We start from the raw sequence: 21,447 nt of genomic DNA on the forward strand, positions 1-21,447 counted from the left end.
CTGTGCCTCTGATGTCTCAATTATTGATGGGGCTCTCCTGGTAGGCAGCACTCTGTTCTCAGCATGGCTGCCTTCCAGCTCCCCTTCCCACTGAGTTCATGCACACACCATGCTCAACGCTCCTTTATGTGCAGAGCCACTGGGGTGGAAAGGGATCTTTATTAGCATGTGAGCTCCAGGGCTGCAGTACCAAAGGGGGCAGTGCAAGCCAAATCGCACCACAGTTCAGCACTGGAAATTGGCTCTCCCCCTCCTCTCCCAGGGAAGCCCAGCAGAGTCTTGTAAAATGAAATTATTTCATATGTCTAATGGTGAAGATCCCTTGATCTGATGAACCTCCCTTGTAATGGGGGTCACCCTGCACTTGCATTTCTCTGAGATACTTCAGTCCCCCATTGCCCCTGCAGGTATAAAATGCAATGTTTTTGGGAGCAGTGCCTTTCCCTGTGCTTGTTTGCTGGCTTTAAAGCAAGCCCCTTCTGACAAGGAACAGTGACACACACAACAAGGAGCTTCAAAGCAGCAGTGTGGTGTTGGAGCAATGCTGTCAAATTGGTTAAGAGTTAAAGCTGTGCCAGAGGGGTAATTGCAAAAGGCTGCTGGATTTGTAGGGCTTTGTGTATGCAGGAGATTCTGGATGTCTCGTGACCTTGCTGCAGCAAAAGTCAGAAGAATAATGAAGTGGTCAGTCAGCTCTTGACATTTGTCCCAGCCTTGCCCTGCAGCCTTCTGTGATTCAGAAGTAACCAGAGGTTTTGTGTGAGTGAAGGCAAAAGGAAAGGGCATCTTCTGGAGAAGATAGGACCAGAGAGAAGCAGCGCTGTAGGGGTGCAGAGAGCTGGGAAAGGACGCTTGAGTTCTGTTTTCAGAAGTCTATGGCAGCAGGCCACAGATTAGATTCATAGATTAGCATTAGCATGAGAGGAAAAATCTGTGCTGGCCTTCCAAAGCACTGATGTGCTGGGAGACATGAGTGCCTTTACAGTGCAGAAGTGACAGAGTCTGACCAGTGGAACTCTGCTGAGGCTCCAGTGGCAGAGAGGACCCAACTGCAAGATGTTCAGTGGGTGTGGACAGCCTTGTTAAGCTTAGCAGTAAGCTTATAATTTCTGCATTGCCAGTGTGCTCTCTCAACAGCTAGTCCTTCCCTAGCTGCCTTACCTGTTGGCTTTCCACCCTGTCATGAGTTTTGCCTGAGGGCTTTGTGCTCTCTGCAGAGGCCAAATGCCACCAAAGGAGCAAAGGCAGCCAGACCATTGCTGGTGGCTGCACAGTCAGAGCTTGACTGTTCATTTGGGGTCTGTAAGGACTCCTGGTGACAAGCACAGGTCCCCTCTTCCCCCTCCTGGCTGACCATGACAGTGCATGAACAGGGCAGATCTGCAGAAGAGCATGGGCTGTGAATCAGTGACAGCTGCCTTGAGCTTTCGTTGCTGGGACAGACCTTTAGTTACACACCTCTGTGTGACAGCCTGACCCTGACCTTTCTCTGAGTGTGCTCCTCTTGTCACTGTGGGTGATGGCAACGTCCTCTTGCCTGACAGCATTGACCCAGATGGTCAGGCCACGTGTAGTCCCCACCATCCAGGCCTTGCTGGCACTGGTAGGTGATGCAGAGATGGCTGAGCATGCCAAGCAGGGTGTGTTTTATTTGTCTGGAATATCATGAGCAGACAAAGAAGGATTAAAATAACAGAAAGTTGAAAACCCGTTATCTTTGGGAACTGTGATCTTTCCTTTTGGGGTAGGCAGGTTCCATGGGATCTCATCCCCCCAGATAGTGGAAAGGTCACCTTCCCATACCTGATTGCCCCAAGGCTTTCCTTAGCAGCCTGTCAAAACAAGGCTATTTTCCTTCCCAGCCTTTTTCCTTCCTTCATTTCTTCCCTCCCCTGGATTTGTGTCCTTGCACAGAGGTGGTTCCACCCTTGAGCTGTGCAGGGCACCCAGAGCCCAGGTGAGCTATAACCAGAGATTCTCAGTCAGTGTAACCCCAGACCCCACTTAGCTGAGAGCTGCAAGAAAGAGGTTCAGGCACTCCTGAGTTTGTCCTGATCAAAATTATTGTTGAAAGTTGCCAAAGCCACAATTTTGCCAAATTTTACACTCCTTTTGTGCTTCGTCTCCACTGATTCTCTGGTGCAGCGCCTTTTCCACAGAGAAGAGGATCTGGTGGATTTGTGTCTGCAATAATTGCTGTCCCTTTGGACTCAGAGATGCTTTCTAATATTCTAGGAGGAAAGTTTTGGAAAACCTAGCCCAGAAAAAATGGTTTTAAGCAGTTCCCAGTTCCTCCTTCAGTTCCCCACACCAGGGACTCTGCTTATGGAGCACATATGGCCAGCAAGGTGATTGCTTGTCTCCCTTGGGGAGGTTCCTTTGTTTCTTGCTGACCTCCTGCTCCCATGTGGTAGCTGCCATGAGCCATCCTAGCATCTGGAGAGGCTGGATCCACAGCCAGGCTTCATGGGTCTTGGCCAGAAGCAGCATCCCCAGCCGGCCCTGCTGTCCTGCCATGAACATTGCTCTCCAGAGTGGCTCTGAGTGACCTTGCTTGGTGCAAGATCAGGGCTTGCAAGAGGGGGAGCTGTGGAGAGTGTTAAGAGCTTGCTGTCTTGACAGTGCTATAAATGTGATGTGTGTACCGTGGGCACTCATGTTCTGTGGTGTTGCATGAGCTTGTTTCAGAGTGCCTTACACTGGTAGGGCTGTGGATGTCAGGGCAGCTCAGCTGAATTTGGCCTCAGCTTAGTACTTGATTCTTTACTCAGTATTCAAGGTGGTGAATTTTTCAATGATTTCTTGGCATGCAGTTTTATTTGGGTCAGTGAGAGCACAGTGTGTGACTTTGCTACTCTTTAGGGAAGGGAAAATCAGTGCATCATCTAGTGATTCAGCACACAGGGTTTCTTTACAGCCTAGAGGAGAAAGATGTTTTAATTCTGTGTTCATTCCTGAATAAGCCATTAATTTGAACTAGCAATTTTCTTGGAGTCCAGAGGAGAGGAGTCTGTGATCAAATGCAGTGGCTCAACACTGCTCTCCTCCTTTCTTTGCTTAAAAAGGTCAGGCTCATCATAACAAACCTCCTTTGACTTTTAGCCCTTGTGGTGATCTTCCCAGACCATTTCAGGAGTCCTGCACAATCCAGCACCGGCAACAGCCCTTCTGATAGTAATCTCTGTGACCCCAAAAACATGTGTGAAGACTGGCAGGTACCTCCTCTAAAGGATGCTGCCCCTCTTACCCTCCCTGCTGGCTCCTGGTCAAGGTCTGCAGCTCTTTAGCTGAGCCCAGGGGTCATGGCTGTGAGAGCTGGTGGGACATTGACCTGGGGGCCAGCAGCCTTCCCCAGGGTAATGAGGACCTGCTTGGATGTGCAGGGCTGTTGCAGAACTCAGTTCCATGCTGTTTTCTAGGCAGCTCAGTGTACAAAATCACTGAAGACATTTTCAGCAAAAAAGTCTCCCCACAGAACCATTCTGTTGCTTGTTGAAAGAGGATTAATTTTTCCCCCTTAATAAAACAAGCTGTGTTTGAAATCCAAAAACCCTTGCTGAATGCCTTCTTGGAGCTGCAACCAAAGCAGCTTCCAGGTCCCATTATAGCCTGCTGCCGGAGGCGGATCCAAACTGCAAACCCTTCTAACAGCTCTTTAATAACTCTGCACAGAAGGAAAAATCTGTCACCTTTCCCTCTGTGGTTTCTCCTCTGTTCTAATGCACTGGAGGAACGAGATGGAGCCGGGAAGGTTTTCAGAGAAAGGCTCGTGGGAACTGCAGCTGCCGCTGGAGAAAGTCGTTTGCGCAGTGTCTGAGGGGAACCGCAGCCGCGCTGCTGAGGGTGCTGTGTGTGGGTGGGTTTGGAGGGCTCAGCTGTTACAACCCGTGCATTTCAGAGGAACCACGAACACTTTATAGTAACAAAGGGTGGAAAAAGCAAGAGGTTTCTGCAATGCATGTGACTTTTCCCTGAGGTTTGGAACCCCACTGTATGTTCCAGGCCACGGTGTTTGCGTGTCAGCCTTGGTGAGTTAAGCTTTCTCCCACAAGCCTTGCTTGAAGTTGCTGTAATTATCAAGAGCCTAAAATGTTGCCTTTTTTTTTTTTCTCTCTCTTTTCATTGTCCCACACCCCTTCTCCTGTGTGCAGATGAAGCTCTCGTTTGCCTTGGACCAGGAGAGTGGGATGCCTCAGGGCTGTTATATCTATCAGTACCGGGACAGCAACAGGTAAGTCCTGTGGAAGATTACACACAGCAAACACGGGAAGGTGCGGTGAAAGTAGACTGCCCTGCCTCCTGGCAAAGGGATCACAACTGCTTCAACTGCTTGTACCACTTAAAAGTAGATTAAAGAAGACCCCAGGCTTGATCTGAAACTGGAAACACTCCTGTAAAGGCCAGATTCTTTAAAATGCACGAGGCCCTGCAGCCCCTTGTTTTTTGTTTTTTTTTTTTCTCTAGCTTTTAAAAGCTGCTTTTATTTGTCTAAAAGGCCTGCTCTTGGGTACCTCGAGCTCTGACAGAGCTCACCCAGGCTTTGCCCAGGGGTGTTTGCAATTCACACTCTACACTGTTGGGGTAACTCTGGGAGCATGGCCTGGGGGAAAGCACCCAAAGGCTGCAGAGCACTTGAAAGCAGAGCCCTCACCTGTGCTTAGCTGGACTCACAGACATCCTATTCTCTCTGCTGAGGCTCATGCAGGAGTTCACTGAATGGCCTGTGAGGTACCATAGCCCCAGTGCAGCCACGTGCTCTGTTTTTGTAAGATACTATATGATATTCAAGCTTTGGATGTGTTTGGAGCACAGAGTCCTCTATTTCTAGGTATTCTGCCTATTTTTACTAGCTGCTGTAGTGAATTGGCACCCAAGATGTTTTTATTTCAAATCACATTCTCATTATCAAATTGACAGCAGCAGCAGAGTTCAGGATATTTCTGTGTTCGCCCTGAATACCAGCATGTCATAAATCCATGGCCTGTTACTCCACCCATGGAGTTCTGCTTCTTGCCAGTTATTCAAGTTAACCTAAAAAACGAGAGTATATGAAATTGTCAATGAACAGAACAGCCTGTAATTAGATCTTCTCAGAAAGGCCAACAAGAGCAGTCCCAGCAAGGAAGAGGGACATCTGCAAATGCACAGACCAGGGTCTTAGCTGAGAAATCTTAATATTTAAACAGGAAGGGAGGTCATTTGTGGCAGACTCCTTCCTGCCTGTGGGTGGGTGATCAGCACCCGTGGTACATGGTCCCATCCCAAGTATCCCAGGCCCAGAGCCTTGAATGAGCAGAGTTGGTGCCTCCAGCACCACCAAGCTCACAGGGCAACGTGTAGTTTAGCACCAAAGCATAAAATCACCAAGGGAGGAGCCTCTGTTTTAGAGGGTTTTAAAGGCAGTGGCACACAATGGACAGTGAGGAAAAGAAACCCCCCCAGACCTGCTAGGCTTTGTTGAGGATGTTTATAGACCAGTGTTTCTAATTGTGTGGTGTATATCTCAAAAATCAGCAGCTGTGGTTTTTCTGCCACAGACCCTCCTTCTCCTCAGGCTCCAGTGGGTGTTTTCTGCTATTGTTTGAGCAAACTCCAGGGACATGAGTAGAACTGTTTTGTTTAAGTGCTAAGGCCAGTAGCAATTCTTCTTGGAAACCTTGCTGTTAGCTGTGAGAGGCCCAGTGTGTGTGACAAAGTAGCTGTGTCACATTAACAGCTGTTGATTGAGAGATGTATGGCTGTGTCCTGTGATTCTGGCAGGCATGGGAGAATGCCTGGGCCATGCCAGCCAGCATCATGGCTTGAAAAAATACATTGTAGGCAGGATGAATGCAATTGCAAGTAAATCCAGACTTTGTGTGTGCCTGACAGATCCACACTGCAATTACACCTTCATGCAGTACTCTGTATTTCATAGCTTGCTTGACCAAGCTGGGGGGAGCAGGATCCCATTTCCCAGGGAGAGCCTTGCTAGGTTTGCACACACACTTAGCCCCCCCAAACCGTGTGTGCAGCCCAGTGCTTCTGGCAGTCCTGGGCTGGGGAGCTGAAGCGTGAAGGTCTGTGCTACAGCTGACGTGTTCTTGCAGGTAAAACACCCTTGAGCTGAACATGTGCTTGGTTCTGGAACCAAGCACAAGAACTTTAAATTTGAGTAGTGTTGGGAAGCACCAAACATGGCTCCTACTCAGCAAAGCAGAGACTGTTCTTCTCAATTACTGGTCCTGCCATAGGGTTAATCTGATGTCCATACAGTAACATGGCACTTGTCATGATGGTTCTTCATTATAGTAATTTTCCAGGGTAACTTGTAAAGCCTGTGTTCTCCCAAGTGCGGTCAGGCTTTAAAAGTACCCATCAGGACTCAGGGGGGAAGAGTTCCTCTGCCTGCTGAAGATGTAGTCAGAAGCTAAAGCAACATAACCTTGGTGTCTGCATTCTATTTTGGAACCATTTACAGCCCAGAGAAGAAATACTGGTGACACACTGCAAGCTTATGCATGGAAGTGTGCACCCTAGAGCCCAGTGCCCTCAGCAAAGCATCAGACCTGGGACCTGCTCCAGAGAAAAACTTATGGCAGGCATGCAGATGTGTGAAGCTCTTGAGCAGCAGCTTTAACAGGAGAAAGCTGAGGTGACTCTGAGGTGATTCTGGCAGAAACCCATTCTGACCTGGGGAGTGCACCCTGTGCCCCAGAGATCTGCACCAGCCAGGCTGTGTGTGTCAAGGCTTGGTGTCACCCTGGTCACTGATGGATTGTCCCCTCCCCTGCAAGTGGCAAATGCTGTTCCAGGCTGCAGCCAGATGGGGCCACCGGAGAACAGCAGATATTGGTCTCCCACTTGGAGAACAAAGGACTGCAGCATTGCTGAAAGTGTAATTACCAGAGCAATTAAAATTTCTATTGATTAGGCTAGAAGTGCAAGTACCATGCAGGCTCTTACAAGGGCAATCAATTGGAATTTGTTCCCTTTAAAATGATAAAACCCTTCCAAGGATATGTTCCCCCTCCAGTCAGCTGTGTGTTGCCTGCCTGTCTGCAGGAACATTCATGGGCACAGTGCCACCTTGGGTGCCAAGCACTTTGGGTGGACTGGACTCAGTGGAACCTTGGAAGTCTTGGAAGCCTTGGATTGAGAGCAAAAGAGGTGCTGAGCCCCCAGCTGCTTGCCCTGCGCTTCCAACCCAGGCAATAATAGACAGGTATGCAGTGGCATTTGATAGTCCCAGAGGCAGCTTGGAGCTGTATGGAGGAACAGAGCTGTTACTGCCCTGCAGTCACAGGGGTGAGACCAAGGGACATCACTTCTCCTCTTCCTCCTGCTCAGACCTAGGCGTTTTCATTCCCTGGGCATCCAGTCCTTTCCAGCTTTGTCAGTCCTTCCTGGCCCCAGAGGAAGTGGCTTGACCTGACAGAAGCAAGCAATGTGCTTTCTCATTTTTAAGTCATGTTGCTTAAATTCTCCCTAATGGAGATCAGTCAATGTGGTGGCCAGAGCCCTAGGTCCTGCGAGGGGAGCACTGTGCTGTGACACAGACACACAGTGACTGGTGCTGAGTGACACTTGGAACAGGAGCATACTGTCAACCCTCAGATGGCCCTGGAGCAGTGACATCAAGGAGGAGACAGCCCTGCCAGGTGTCCTGTCAGGTGTTGACACGGCACATATCAGGTGTTGACAGTGGGACTGGCTTGCTTTCACTGCCACTTGACACAGGCTGGATTTCTCTGATCCTACACAGGATCCAATTGCAAAACCCAGCCAGGCAGTAAAAGACCATCAAGTTCATTCACACCCACCATGGCTCATGAATCCTGTCTTACAACATGCCCTCACCAAGGCCCTGCTCCAGGAATGTGTTATGGGCTGTGCTGAGGAAGCTCCAGCTGCCCACTCTGAAGCCAGCCTGCCCGGCGTGCCTGGTCCTGCTCCTGTGGGCTGCAGGCAGCAGGAAGGATGAGTTCCTAAAGGTTACAGCTCAGCATGAAAGACTTCTTCCAGCCTGTGTGCAGGAAGAGCCAAAGCAAATTCAAGATCCCCCTGGAAGAAATTAATTGCGAGAAGTTCAGTGTTCTTTTGGCTGTATCCAAGAAACAGAAAATGCAATCTGTTCTCTGCACTCACCATCACTATCCAGATGCTTCTCTGGAGACCTTCTAGGCTCTGCCCATCTACCCACAGCAAGTCTGATCCTTCCCTCCCAAGGATCAGACTTTGTCTTCCCTCCCAACACTGATTACTGCCACCTTTCTCAGATGATGCAGTGCTCGGGGTCTCTGCCATCCCAGACCCACCAGGGAGGTGTAAATCCCTGTCAAGTATGACACTTCCTTGTCCCCAGCTGGTACTTCTCTAATATGATTTTCCTGCTCCCTCAAGGTTGAGGTTTGGGTCTGTTTTTGAGGTCCCTTCCCCACATCCCAGATTCCACCTTTGCCAATAGACCAGCTTGCAGCTCACCAATGAATTTCATTTTCATTCTGTACCGCAGCTGCAGTTTGTGTCAGGATTATGAATTTGCAGTGGGGGCTTTCACATTCTCTTCAGAGTAATTTCAAAACCCAGAGGAGCAGCATCTTGCATGGAAGCACTTAGAGACCTCATACAAAAGCAGCATTGGAGTATTGATCACTTCTTCTCTCTGGGGACCCAGAGTGCTGCAGATTGAGCTGCTGTGCAGTGTAGCCACTTGCGGGCAGCACCACACAACTCTTCAGAATGAGAAGTGAAAAACAGCTCCAGTTGAAAGGAAAAGTGGTGCCCCCTTTTATATAGAGATCAGTGTTGTCTGGTACATTGGATTATCACTTGAAACACCAGGACTTCAAATGCCAGGGTGCATGCACTCCTGATGCTGACAGACTCATGATACATAATGCTGTTTGGGTTACCAACTGAGTTGCTCTGTGCAATCTTTTCATAAGGTGAATGTAATATCTGCAGTGATGTACCCAATGTGACATCAAGAGAGCCAACCTATAATTATGCTGGAATCATTTGAATGGGTTATTTGTCACTAGCACTTTAGCTCACTCCATTTATTGCTCCTATTCAGGACTGAAGCAGTTTTGGTGTAAACAGAGTTTGGGTCGAGGTTTGGGAGGGTTTGTTTTTACTGAAAAAGCAAAGCAGAATTGTTTGGAGTTTATTCTTTTTTGCTAGAAGACATATTGACTGGCAGTGCTAGGAAGAAAATGTGTACAGCAGCTGACACAGCCGCTGATTTGTTTTCAGGGATACTTCCCAGGTGTACAGCTCATGTGTTGGACTTTAGCATGGACCTGGTTGTTCTGCAGTGAGCTGGCAGGCTTACCGTGTTTTTGTTCCTTTTGAGAAATTGGGGCTTGCAGAGTGAGTTGTTTGCACAAGGAGCTGCTGCACAGCTCACACAGTCCCTGGGTGTCTGACCTGCCTTATTACATGGTTGTTTCATGGTGCACATCCCAGTGAATGAGCACTGCTTCTGTTGGTGTAAAGGAACTCCCCTGGTGGCATCTGATTTCCCAATTAGTGATCATGCTCTGCCCCACTCCAGCTTGCAGGGCTAGAGAAGTCTCTGAAAGTGGCATCTTCTCCTGTTTGTCTTGTGAGGTGGACTAGAATTTCATGGGGAGAATCCATGTGCATGTCCCTTGACGTCACAGGTTTGGACAGATGCTTTCTTGCAGCAGTTATTCACCTGAAACTTGTGAAATGCTTTGTTTAGATCTCAGAACAAAACAAAATCATTGCAATTGCCAGAAAAAAAAAAAAAAGGATAGGATAGCACATTGGAATTTTTCTTTTGATACCATGTGTTGTTTTCTGTTTCTCTGTTGACACTAAACTTTACACAAGTACTCCCTTCACCTGCCAGAGGGTGAGCGTTGGAGTTTGCCAGCAAGGCTGGTGAATTATTCTGTCCCTGTACATGGAGATAAACCAGTCCTCCTGGTTTTGGCATTGGTTCAATGAAGGGTAAATTGTCCAGGAGAATAAGTCTGGAGGTTGACCTTTAAAACTTTGAAAGATATGGAATCCTTCCTGCCTAAGGCATGAGCTGGGGTTTCTGTCTTGCACCTCCACAGGCTGTTGGGACATAAGCTGCAAAGCCGCCTTTGTCACTTGAGACTTTGAGGAGCAGAGAGTTGTTCTTTCCTTCCAGAGGGACCCTGTGGCCATTCCTAGATGGGGTAAAAGGACTATTATTGCAAAAGGCTCTGCCCAGGTACTACATAGCTGCTTTTCTTGACACAGACCTGTCTCCTCCTGCCACCCTGCTGCTTAATAATAGTTTTCCAGTCCATCAGAGCTGTAGAAATAGTAACTGCCAAATCCTTGAGTGTCAGTCAATGAGGAGGATGCAAATGGAAAAGGTGATTAAGGAAACCTGCCTTCTTCTTGAGCAGGCAGATGGGATTTGAACATAAACTTAACCCTTACAAACAAATGTTTGAAGCTTTCTTTGGGGATTTACACAGTATCCCACAGTGACCAGTAGCCCTCTTTAAATCCTCATCAGGGTTCCAGAGCAGTCAGTGTATGCTCCCACCCACAAGAGGCAGGAAGGACTGGGCTCTTAAATCCCAGTGAGTGTGGGACCTCTCTTCTCTCCCTGGACTGACTTAAAGGAGTTTGTTATCTTCCCAGTGTTTGCTTGGGAAGGAGCTGTAAAACCTCCTTGTGTCGGTGTTAGGTGTCTGGGTATTTGGTGGCAGTCAGGTAGGTGAGACCATCAGCTGCAGTTGTCATTGAGTTAGAGGTGCTGTCTCCATGTGTCATCCCAGAGCTCTGTTTACACATCCATTTGTTTAACAATATGTTTTACAGCCCTCAGCAGCATTTCGGCACCATTTCCCTGGCCTGTACGTGTCTGACTAATGCTCAAGGCAGTGAGCTATATCTGGGCTTGAATTGCCAGCCTGTGCATATGGGTTTCTTAGCAGCCCTGAATTAGATGAGTCTGTGATTAGCCCTTATGAACATGGGAGAGGACAGATGTGACGTGAGAAAGAATGAATAATCATCCCTCCACAAGAGGCACTTCTCAATTTCATCATGAACCCAAGCTGCAGAATTGATTTTGTGTCAAGGAAGGCACTCTCCTGAGCTGGGATCTGGCTAGAAAAACCACCAGACCCCCTAGCTATCCCTCTCCCAGTAGGATTTCTAGGCATGTCCTTTTCTAAATGATTAGGGAAACGGAGTCATTGTTTTGGCCTGGTCTCTGTGTCACTGAATGTATAGGCAGAGTGCAGAGTGACTTCTCTGCCAGTAGCAGGTTTGGTGGCCACCCTGGGATGTTACAAGCTGGGACAGAGGGTAAGAGGATGTGCTGCCTTCTTTTGCCTTGTCAGGAGGTGCTTTGGTACAAAGGATGGAGAGTTCCTTGCAAGGACAGACAGTGGGGTAAGACCAAAGGTGATGAAGGGAATCCTGAGTACTTGGAGCTGGCTGTAATGAGGGATGCTCTGCTTGGGGATAAACCTGCCATTCCTGCTCAGCATCCTGCTGGTGGATCTGTGCTGTCTGCCCAGAGGGAGCCAGGGTTTTGGTTTCCCACAGGCAGGACCTCTCTGGTCTGTGCAGCACCGAGTGCCTCGGTTCCCCAGGGCATGGACACTGTGAGCTGGAGTAACCCAGTGGATTGTCAGCCAGCTGGGACTGCTCTCTCATAAAGAGCTACTGGCTGAAAGCTGAAGGGTTCAGATTAGAAATAAAGCACACATTTGAAAGGCAAGAGAGATTAACTGGGAAATTGGGCCAAGAGAAGAACAGTGAATTCTCTTTCAAGGACAAATGCTTCTGGAATGTGTTTTAGACCCTGCAAGTCTTTTTTAATGGAATAGTAGCTACCTAAAGGCCTCCAGGCACACAGCATCAGCTCGTGAAATAATCCTTCCAGTCTTAAATCCTTGACACATTGCTCTGTGTTAGTGTAAAAGACCAATTTTGCACTGACACTACTCCTCTCTCCATATACTCTGCTGAGTTGGGCATTCCATGGACCTTATTGAAATTATGTCTTCACAAATTAGAGGGTGAGAGTGGAACTATCTCTTCTTACCCTCTCCTGAGCAGCTAAGGTCCCAGTTCTATTTTTCCAGCTACTGCTGAGCGTTGTTCTTGGTCCTGCTGCTTTTTCAATGTTTTTTTTTCCACGGTTCAGAGCAGCTACATCAGTCTGGCAATGGATTCTACTCTCTCCACACCTCCCTACTTCCTCTCCATTGAAAAAAGGAACTCCAAGTCACATGCATGTTTTGTGTGTTCAGCCCCTCACTCAAGGTCACCCTGAGTGGGATTCCTCTCACAGCTTAGCACTTTCACCTCTTTCAACTGGCCATTCATTACTCAGTCTGGAGCCTAATGGATTTGTAACCTGACTTTGCCTGTCTCAGATGTTCCCAGCAATGTAAGAGGATTTGGGCACAACTTTCTTTCAAGTTAATGGAAAGATCTTGCTTGAAAAGAACCTGCTTGAGGATTTGAGTGTACTTTGCATTAATGTTTCCATTAATTTTAATGGAAGTTGGTTTGAAATACCTCAGAACAGCTTTGAACATCTTAAATTTTGTGTCCTTCACCTGTCTCATCTGAAATGCAGCACTCTTAAATGAGCAGCCTCATTACTGGCCAAGATGTGCTGCAAGCTTTTTCTGCCTCTGGGAATGTCCAGTTCTCTGTTGATCCCACGGGACCCCTCACCAGCTCACATGGGGTGGGAGCTCCATGGTCAGCTCCCAACTCAGAGGCTGTTGCTTGCATGGTCTCTGGCAAATCACGTTGTCTGTTTCTGCACCACCACCCTCCACAGAGCAAAAAAGAGCAAGAATCCTGCACGAATCCTGCAAGAATCCTTGGGGGCTTTTTTATTAGCATTTATAAAGCACGTTGCCATCATCAAAAAGAAGGGAATAGAAAAAAAGTGAACTTTTATCATTGCCACTCAACTCTCAGTTTCTGCAGAGCTCTGCTGCTGTGGGCACGATTACCTGCACATGGTGTTTGGCTGGTACAGGCAGGTGCAGAGCCCAGCCTGGGTTTTAGCCTGGCTCAGGTCTTGTCTGGCTTTCCTGCTTCTGCTTGGCCACACTACTCTGGGCACTGGCCTGGTGAGCTGAGCAGTGCAGGATCCCTCACTTCCCCTCCTACTTTCCTTGCTCTCTGCCCTTCAGCTCCTCCAGTAACTTTGACACTTGAGCACAGCAGTGATGAACTATTCCTGTACATTTCTGGCTGATCAGATCACTGCTCACTCCTGCCTTGTTCAGCACAGCTCTTGCCTGCCTCTGGGCTGCTCACAGATATTTCTTTCTGTCTCCACTGAGCTGAGCAGAGACCGACATCTCAACTGCTCATCAACCATCCCTGTGGTGAAAACCAGCCCTAGCACAGCTCTTGTACATGTTGCATCTCTGGCATAATCTCATTTTACTGAGACAGTCCAGGTTAAACAGTCTGATGTAGTAAAAGAGTTGATGCAAACCCTGCTCATCTCAACATAATCAGTTTAGTGATCAGCTACACGTGCAGTTGTCCTGACTTTCAAGGAAGACCACACTGACTTAGCCCCTCTGGAAGTACTCCTGGGAGGGACTTTGTGGTAAAATAGGACCTAAAGTGAGGTGAGGATAAGTCCTCCTTAATGAGTGGTTCATGCTTTATTTAAGCTCAGTGCTCATTTGCAGTCTTGCAAGACAGGCACTGCCTGGTGACATGTGGCTGGGCACAAGGGTCCAGGTAACAGGAGTGGACAGGGTCCCCATGCACAAAGAAGTCTGGTGTGACTTGTTTGCAGCATAAAGCAGGAGAAGCTGGGAGCAGGCTGCCTGTGCTCACACGTTCACTCACAGCCAGGCCAGCCCCAGGTCAGTAACAGCCTCCAACAATTAGTGAGACAGATTGAATCTAGATTGATCTTTCTGCTTTCACAGAGTGAGCCTATTCCAGCGAGAAATTCTTCTTTCCCTGTGTTTTAAAAGGAAGGAGACCTTGTCAGATTTGTGGATAAATGGGAAGAACAGGGCAAGGTAGAAATAAATGTTGTGCTAATGCCTAGGAAGAATCATTAGGACAGAAAGACATCATCGATGTGGCCAGGCTGGGGCTGATCCACGTTGCTGTGTTGAAATTCTGCCTCTGGTAAAGGTACTGCAAAAGGCAGGATTCAAAAGGACTATGCTATTTATTGCACATTTGCAGCATTTTGCAGAGAGTCAGAATATGGTTCAGAGCAAGAGTTTTTGGCACCAGTAACAGCCTGGACCAGAACAGTGATGTTTGCTGCAGGAATTCAGAGGAATTGCCTCTTGGTGCTGTTCTTTGACAGATACGCTCAGGTCACTCAGATATTTACAGTCACTGAGAGAAAACTGAGGTTGTGGGAAAGCAGAGGAGAAGGGACACGTTGCTTCAGTGAAGGGACACGTTGCTTCAGTGAATGTACAGGAGCAGGAATATGGTGCTGAGCTCAGCTGAAGTTTGTGTGGGTCTCTTTGGGGATGAGGTTTTGTGAGGGCAAATGGGAAGTACAGAGTAGGGGATCAGTCCCTGGTCAAAGCCAGTGGAGGAAGATCAAACATCTGTTTAATGTTTGTGTCACACCAGCTATTCATCCAAACTGTGATGACACTAACAGGGACATTTAACTGAACTGATTCTGGTCCTCTTGCTGCACTGTGATCAACAAGGACAGCAAAGAAACTGGAAAATCGGGCAGGGCATTTTCAAGGAGCGTGGCTAACCCTGAAGGGTGCAGTGCTCTGATCACAGCTTGGCTGCACAAGCTGCTCTGCCCACGCAGCCAAGACAGGACCTTTGCTGCAAAGGGAACTCTCTGTTGCACACAGTATGCTCAGTTTTTAAGGACACCATAAAAAGCAGTCAGAGAAGTATGACAGAGCACACCACAGCCAAACCAGCTTGGCTTTGCATCACTGCAGAGAGCAGCAGGCAGGCCTGGAGAAAACAGCTTGCAAGCTGACTGACCAGAGAGCTGAGCGAGACAAAGGATGTTTGTCCTGAGATCTGTCATGGGTGTAGCCATTTCCAAGCTCCCAAAAGTGCAAAGGGATGCTCTCCTAGCTGGCAGAGCAGTGAGGCTTTGTGCATGTTTATCCAGGGCTTTTGCCTGCATGGTGCCAGTGCAAGAGCCGAGAGCTGCTGCTTGTCGTTGACAGCTCAGCTATTGTTGCAAAGTATGATTTAATAGCAAGACTTGATTACAACATGCAAATTTAGCTGCTGGGGGGACTATCTCATAGGTTTGTGGAGATTAGCTGTTAAATTGGCCAGTGCAAAAACATTATTAAGCGGAGAACATAATTACTCATCTTGTGCTTCTGTAGTGTATAGAAGAGACAGATTTGTTAAAAGCCAGCAAGTCCTATATGGAGAAAAGGCTTGTGTAAATGCCACATCATGTACTGCTGTATGTTGCAGCATATTTTATTAGAGAAGCAACACTTAATAACAGCATTTGGGAACTTGTGGAAGAAATCCATTATATTATTCTGCATCATAAAAGCAACCTAATGCCTAGTGCGTGAAGGCTATGCAGATATTGAAACATCTCCTTTTGGTGGTAGTTGATTGCTTTTATGGAGATTGCATCATATGGATATAAACAAATCCAACATTTGATATGAAATCTGGGAGCCAGGTTTTAGCCTCATGCATCTGTCTTCTATCTGTGCACGTTCCCTCTGAAATGCATCAAGGTTCCCATTAACACCTTAAATGTAGAAAGCGGAGTCAAAACAAGACTGTCAGCACATACAAAATGAACAACTGGGCGTGTGCTTGCTCTAATGTAATTCTCTTTCAGTCCTAGAGCAGTCTGTGAGGTTTGTAGAGTAAAAAGCTCATCTGTGTGTGAGGATGCAGGGAGGAGGGTTGAAGTGTGGGGAGCTCCTTGGTGCTGCAGACCTGATTTGGGAGCAGGCTGTGGTTTGGGGATTTCCTCTTTCCATGTGGCTCTCAGTAGCCCAGGCTGGGCTTGTAGGGGGTGATGCACTGGCAGCTAGAGGGCTGAATTCAGATGCCAAAGTGCATTTGCTTAGTCAAAGTCCTACACAGTTTCAGGAAAATGTTTTAACAGAGGAGTCAGGACGACTGAATTAGGGGAACAGCTTGTTCCTAATGGAGTGTAGTTCCTGTAGTCCTAAGTGCTGGCATGGGAATGGGATGATGTTGTCAGGGCTGTCATTGCTGCTGTGCTGCAGTGGCTGCTGCTCACCCCTGATTCACTTCACTGGACATTTCCTCTCCAGCATCCCAAATGCTCTGCTGAGGCTTCACTTCTGTTAGCAGAAGGAAGTATCCTCCCAAGCCTAAGTGGGCAAGATAAAGATTTCAAGGGGTTTTGATGAGAAGCTCCTTGTCATTCTTTTGTTGCAGCTCAAGAGCTTTTGTGCACCAGTAATTGCTCCCCAGGCTGGATCCTGTGTGACTCAGAGCTGAACGTGGAGCTGCTGTGTGAGCTGTCCCAGTCACTCTAAATTTGAATTCATAGGCAGTCCTCCTTCCTCCTTTTGCATGTGTCCATGCAGATGTAGGCTTGCCCCTCACCTGCTCCAGACTGGTAGATTTGCCACAGCTGGAGGGATCAGCTGTTCAGGTGGTGCAGGCAGGGAAACAGTGCTTGTGGCTGGGCTCATTTTCCACTCAAAGCCATGAAGCACCTGAATCCTTCATGCTCACCAGCATCTGCTGGGGTGACTGTGGGGTCCCTGGGAAGCAGGTCTGCCTGCATCCAGCAGCAGCAGCAGCATCTCCCTGCTTTCATTACTCAGTGCCAAAATACCTGTGAGTGTCAGAGGGGGCAGTTCTGGAAAGGTCTGGTGTCAGCTGGGGAATGGAGAATGGCACATTTTGTCATCAGCGAGCATGAGGGGATGGTAGCTGCAGCTGGGAGTGGGTAGAAACAGGGACTGGGTATCAGCAGGGAAGACCAGCTGAGGATGGATCAGCCCTGTTGGCAGAGGAGCAGGAAGGAACAGGGGGCAGCATGGGCTGAAATGCTGAGCTAGGGCATCTTAGTCCCTGCACAGGCACATCTCAGTTGCAGCTATTTTTAAATAATGTTCATTGATAGTTTATAATGAATCCAAAAAGTGGGAGAAACCACGTAGCAATATTTCATAAGAGTTTTGCCCCAGTTGCATGAAGACTGTGTGTTTGAGCTGCCTGCATCTCCCTAAACACCATGCCTGCACTTTGAGACTGTGTATCCAGTAATCAGTACTGATAAATGCCATAAACTTCACGTGGTGGTTGAGTTACAACAGGAGTCTCTGGTTGCCAGGGAGGAGACAGAAGTAATCTACTCCTCTGTTAATCTCCTTTTTTTCTGTGTGTGCAGCTTGGGTGTGCAAGAGATCCATCTGTTAAATGGCTGTTAACCTGTTCTCAGAGTCTGGAGTGCAAGAAGTTGTTTGTGTGATCCTCTTCTGTGACAGAACTGGTGCTGCCTACAGGAGATGCCCTTGTACTGCCTACAGTAGCTGCAAACTGAGGTACTCTAGGAAGAGTTGCAGTAGCTCTTGGTTTCATGAATTATAGATTTTTACTGCACTGAGTAGTGTAGCACACTTTGAGGCAGGACCTGCTCCTCACAGGTCTTAAGAGTTTGCCACTGCTGCTCTGAAACCCTGGGCTGGAATAAGGCTGTGATAATTAATGGAAGTTAAAGTGCTCCTCCTGCCTGTGAGCTGGTTGGAAATGGAAAAGAAGAACCTGTCACAATTGTGACTGGCTCTAAACTACTGTCAGGCTTTCCTCCTTCCCTTCCCCTGCCCCAAGTGGAAAATTGTATTGGAAAGCAGCAGTTAGAGCACTTAAATCTTTCCACAGTTCATTTCAAGCTCCCTTTCTTCTTCCCAGCCATACCCAGGCCAGTTTGGGGCGCGGATGGGAGTCTCTGGCTGAAAGTTCAGGATGTTAAATAACAATGGGAGAGTGAGTTTCAAAGAGGGTATAATGTGCCTGGATTGCACGTACCCTAAGCTGTATTTCCCATGCTTTGACATACAGCCCATCCATGCTTCGCTCCCGAACTGTTTCCTTTCCATATGGGATCTGTCTTGGTGTGATATGGAGCACGGCCAGGCTGAAGTGGGGTTGGTGCCTCCCTTGCTGTGGAGTGACATGCTCCCACAGGCATCCACAGAAGCTGCTGGTGTCTGTCATGTCCAGACAGCAGTAAGTGAGCACATGAAGTGTGGGCAGTAAGAGAAGCTGTTGTATCCCCTGTGGTGGTTACCAGATTCTTGTAATCCCTTCCCTTTTCCTGGTACTTGGATTGTCTGTTTTAACTATTGTGTGTCCCCTTTCTTAACACCTCTTGACAGAGTCATGTTGCTGCTGCAGGCAGTGGCTCTGAGTGGGTTTGTCCCCTGCTGAAACTGGTCAGTGAAGGGTATCTGATGGAGCTTCACCATCCTTCTCAGCTGTCCAGATTCAACAGGTTGATCAGTTGGAGGAAGCTTCCAAAGCTTTTACTTGGATGTTATTGAGTAACTCTTGGTAGAGAGCCAAAGGCCCAATACATAGATCAGACCCACTCCTTAGGGAAGTCTGCTGCCTCCCTGGGGCCAAGTTATAAAAGTGAAAACTTCCCACCTGGTATGGCCCTCAGATATGGTCCATTATTGATTTTTCACGTAGGCAGCAATGATGTTGCAACAAGTCCAAGGGCACTCAAGAGATACTTCAATGGTTTGGGATGACTAAGGGATCAGGAGAACAGGCAATATCATCCCTATTCTTCCAATTACAGGAAATGATAAGGGAAGAAACAATAAGAACCAGCAGGTCAATCGTTGGCTCCAGGCCTGGGGTCACTGAAGAATTTGGGGTTTTCCTGCTGATTGGTTACTTTACACAACACGAGGCCTGCTGGTGACAGACAGGGTACACATGTCTCAAAGGGGAAAAAGGATTTTTCCCCAAGAGTTAATAGGGCTCATTGGAAGAGAAAGGGATAAACCTGGGCTTCTTCTAAATGTACATTTCCCCTGTTTATTCAAGTGTTAAGCAGTCTGAGAGACACAGCACTCATAGCCAGGTATCTGTCAGGCTTGGATTGGAGGCTCACCAAAGCGTGAGGATATATGGTTTTATTTCTGTTTTGTCATTTGGAGATTGCTACTCAATGTCTGTAGGACAAGAAAGCTCCAGGGCATCTTAGGATATGCCCTGTGCTCCAAGAGACGTTGTTGTTTTGGCTTTGCAAGATTCAAATGCAAAGTCAAGAACTGATGCCTGAAGTGCTCCTTTTCCAAGGATTAAAAGGCACTGCCAAGGCTTTGCAAGATGACAGTGTTGCAAATCTTACCATGATCCAGTGCTGAGATCCATCAGTTTCAGCAGCACAAATGTGCTGACAGATCTGTGTGTCTGCTTTCTTGTGATAGTAGATTTTTTTCAGGAGATTGATCTGTGCTGCTGAACTCTGGAAGAGCTGCAAGGTAACATTGCAAGAGTTCTTCTTCGTTGCACCTAGGTCATCATTTCAACCAAGCTTCCTTTCTTCTAGTAAAACCCTGACCCAAAGGAGCAGTTCCAGCATATCATCATGGATCTAGATTTGGTTTCTCTGTTCCTAGATGGAGCTGAGGGATCTATAAAAGTCAATGGAGGAACTAGCTGGAATAACCAGGTTATGACTGTGACAGTCAGGGAGGGAGGTATTTGCTAAATTCACCCAGCAGCATCTGAGGCTTTGCAGACAGCAGAGGGACTGGGACACATTACAAAGTCCTTTCTTGCAGTGCAGCTCTGGAGAGTCATCACATCCATCTCTGGACTTGAAGGATACAATTCTCCCTTGCTTACAGTGATAGGTCCCATGCCACTCATCCTCACCTGTTATGGTCTCATTGAAACTGCCTCGTCTATCCTCATCTGCCATCTGGCTGCAGTAGCTCCATCTGGAGACAAAGAGCTCTCTGTCACCCACAGCCACACACCCTCCAAGGTGCCGTTCAGGACCCGCTCCCATGGCTTTCTCCATGGGGTGTTCAGCCCCAGTGGGATGTTGATCCATTTTTACTCAATCCCATTGTGAAAATGAGGCTAATTTCAGCCTGCCATGATGTGTGGGCTCACTGGAACATGACTGTAAATCCAGATCTGAACATTTTCTTGTAATGGACAGGGTGGTGAAATTGCACTGCTGCCTTTAACCTCAGGCTGTCCTTAGACCAAACTAGACTCTTCACAGCCCCTGCATCAGTAAATCAAACAGCTTTTGAATCGATGCACATAAAAGTCAAGGGAGAGAAGTTACAGATGGAAAAGACCCATTGTACCTTGAGCCTGTCCTGCTGCAGAGGGTGTAAGGCTCTCTGAGGAATTCAAGGCAAAGCTCCAAGCCTGCTGGCTGAGGCCAGGCAGGGTGAGAGTCCTGCCTGGGGAAATATGTGGGGTGAGGGGAGACTGCCTGAATTTCCTGCAGCTTTTCCATTCTGCTCATCTCTGCATTTTATTCCCTTGGCTTTATTTTTTGGGCAAGAAAATGGATGTTGGTTGTATATTCAGCAAACCCAATATGTTCATTCTCCTGATCATTGTTTTTCACTCAGGGCTATGTTTGACTTTTCCTTAGAAGCATGTTTTTCTCACCTAATATTTAGTTTAAGATCGTAGGAGCTGGATATAAAACCTTCTGGGACATTGTAATCTGCCAAGAGGCTGCTTGAAAGCAGAAGTTATCCAGAGTATTTCAGTAGCATATTTAGAAAACATCACCCCCCAAATTCTCTGTGGCCCATTTCCCTGCCAATTTTTATCGGTTGTTTTAACCCCAATCTGCTGTTGGTGTCCCCCCATACCTTGCTTCTCTCCCCCTCGGGTTTCCATGTCTTTGAAAGTCCTGGTAACCAGAAGGTTCATGATTGCTTTGCAATCATTTCAGACCAAGAATAATACAGCCAGAGCCAGCTGGATCGCTCGCTCTGTATTGATACAACTGTTCCCCTTAACCTGCCCACACTCAGTGCTACAACTGCAAATCTGAGGTTGAACCAGAGCGATGCTGGGCAGTGCTGTGAGCCCTGACCCATGGAAATGCTGCGAGCCTGGAAAGCAGCACCCCCAGCAGAGCATCCCATGGCCAGGGAGCAGCTACCTTTGGGTGTTGTCTGCTGGGACCTTGGGAACTTGCTAAGTTACCTGTGTTTTTCTGACACAGATATTCTCAGAAACAGTGGTCCCAGTGGTCGTTCTGATTGCCTTGATCTGCAGCGTTTCTCTTGAGCAGTCCTCCTCTGCCAAGGCCCTTGCTGAATGCTGGCCAGTCTGGGTGATTGCTTCTCCTGGAGGTCCCTTCCCAAGAGCCCAAACAATATTTGTGAGCATGGTTAAGAACTGGAACAAGCACCCAGAGAGGCTGTGAGAAAGATGAAGGTGGGGATTGCTAGAATTCAACTGTAAAAGGCCAGCCTAATGCAACTTTGAAGT

The 21,447-nt window shown here is 47.8% G+C and overlaps 1 protein-coding gene across 1 annotated transcript in view; it reads left to right on the forward strand.

The window, feature by feature from the left end:
* Positions 1-21,447, forward strand: part of DIS3L2 (DIS3 like 3'-5' exoribonuclease 2) — a 179,158-nt gene that overhangs the window by 137,869 nt on the left and 19,842 nt on the right. The window contains exon 15 of the mRNA XM_064720694.1: positions 4,152-4,231. Within this exon, the coding sequence (XP_064576764.1) occupies positions 4,152-4,231 (80 nt within the window). The remainder of the gene's footprint in view (positions 1-4,151; positions 4,232-21,447) is intronic.

The sequence above is a fragment of the Zonotrichia leucophrys genome, chromosome 9 (genome assembly GCF_028769735.1).
Source record: "Zonotrichia leucophrys gambelii isolate GWCS_2022_RI chromosome 9, RI_Zleu_2.0, whole genome shotgun sequence".
NCBI classification, from domain to species: Eukaryota; Metazoa; Chordata; class Aves; order Passeriformes; family Passerellidae; genus Zonotrichia; species Zonotrichia leucophrys.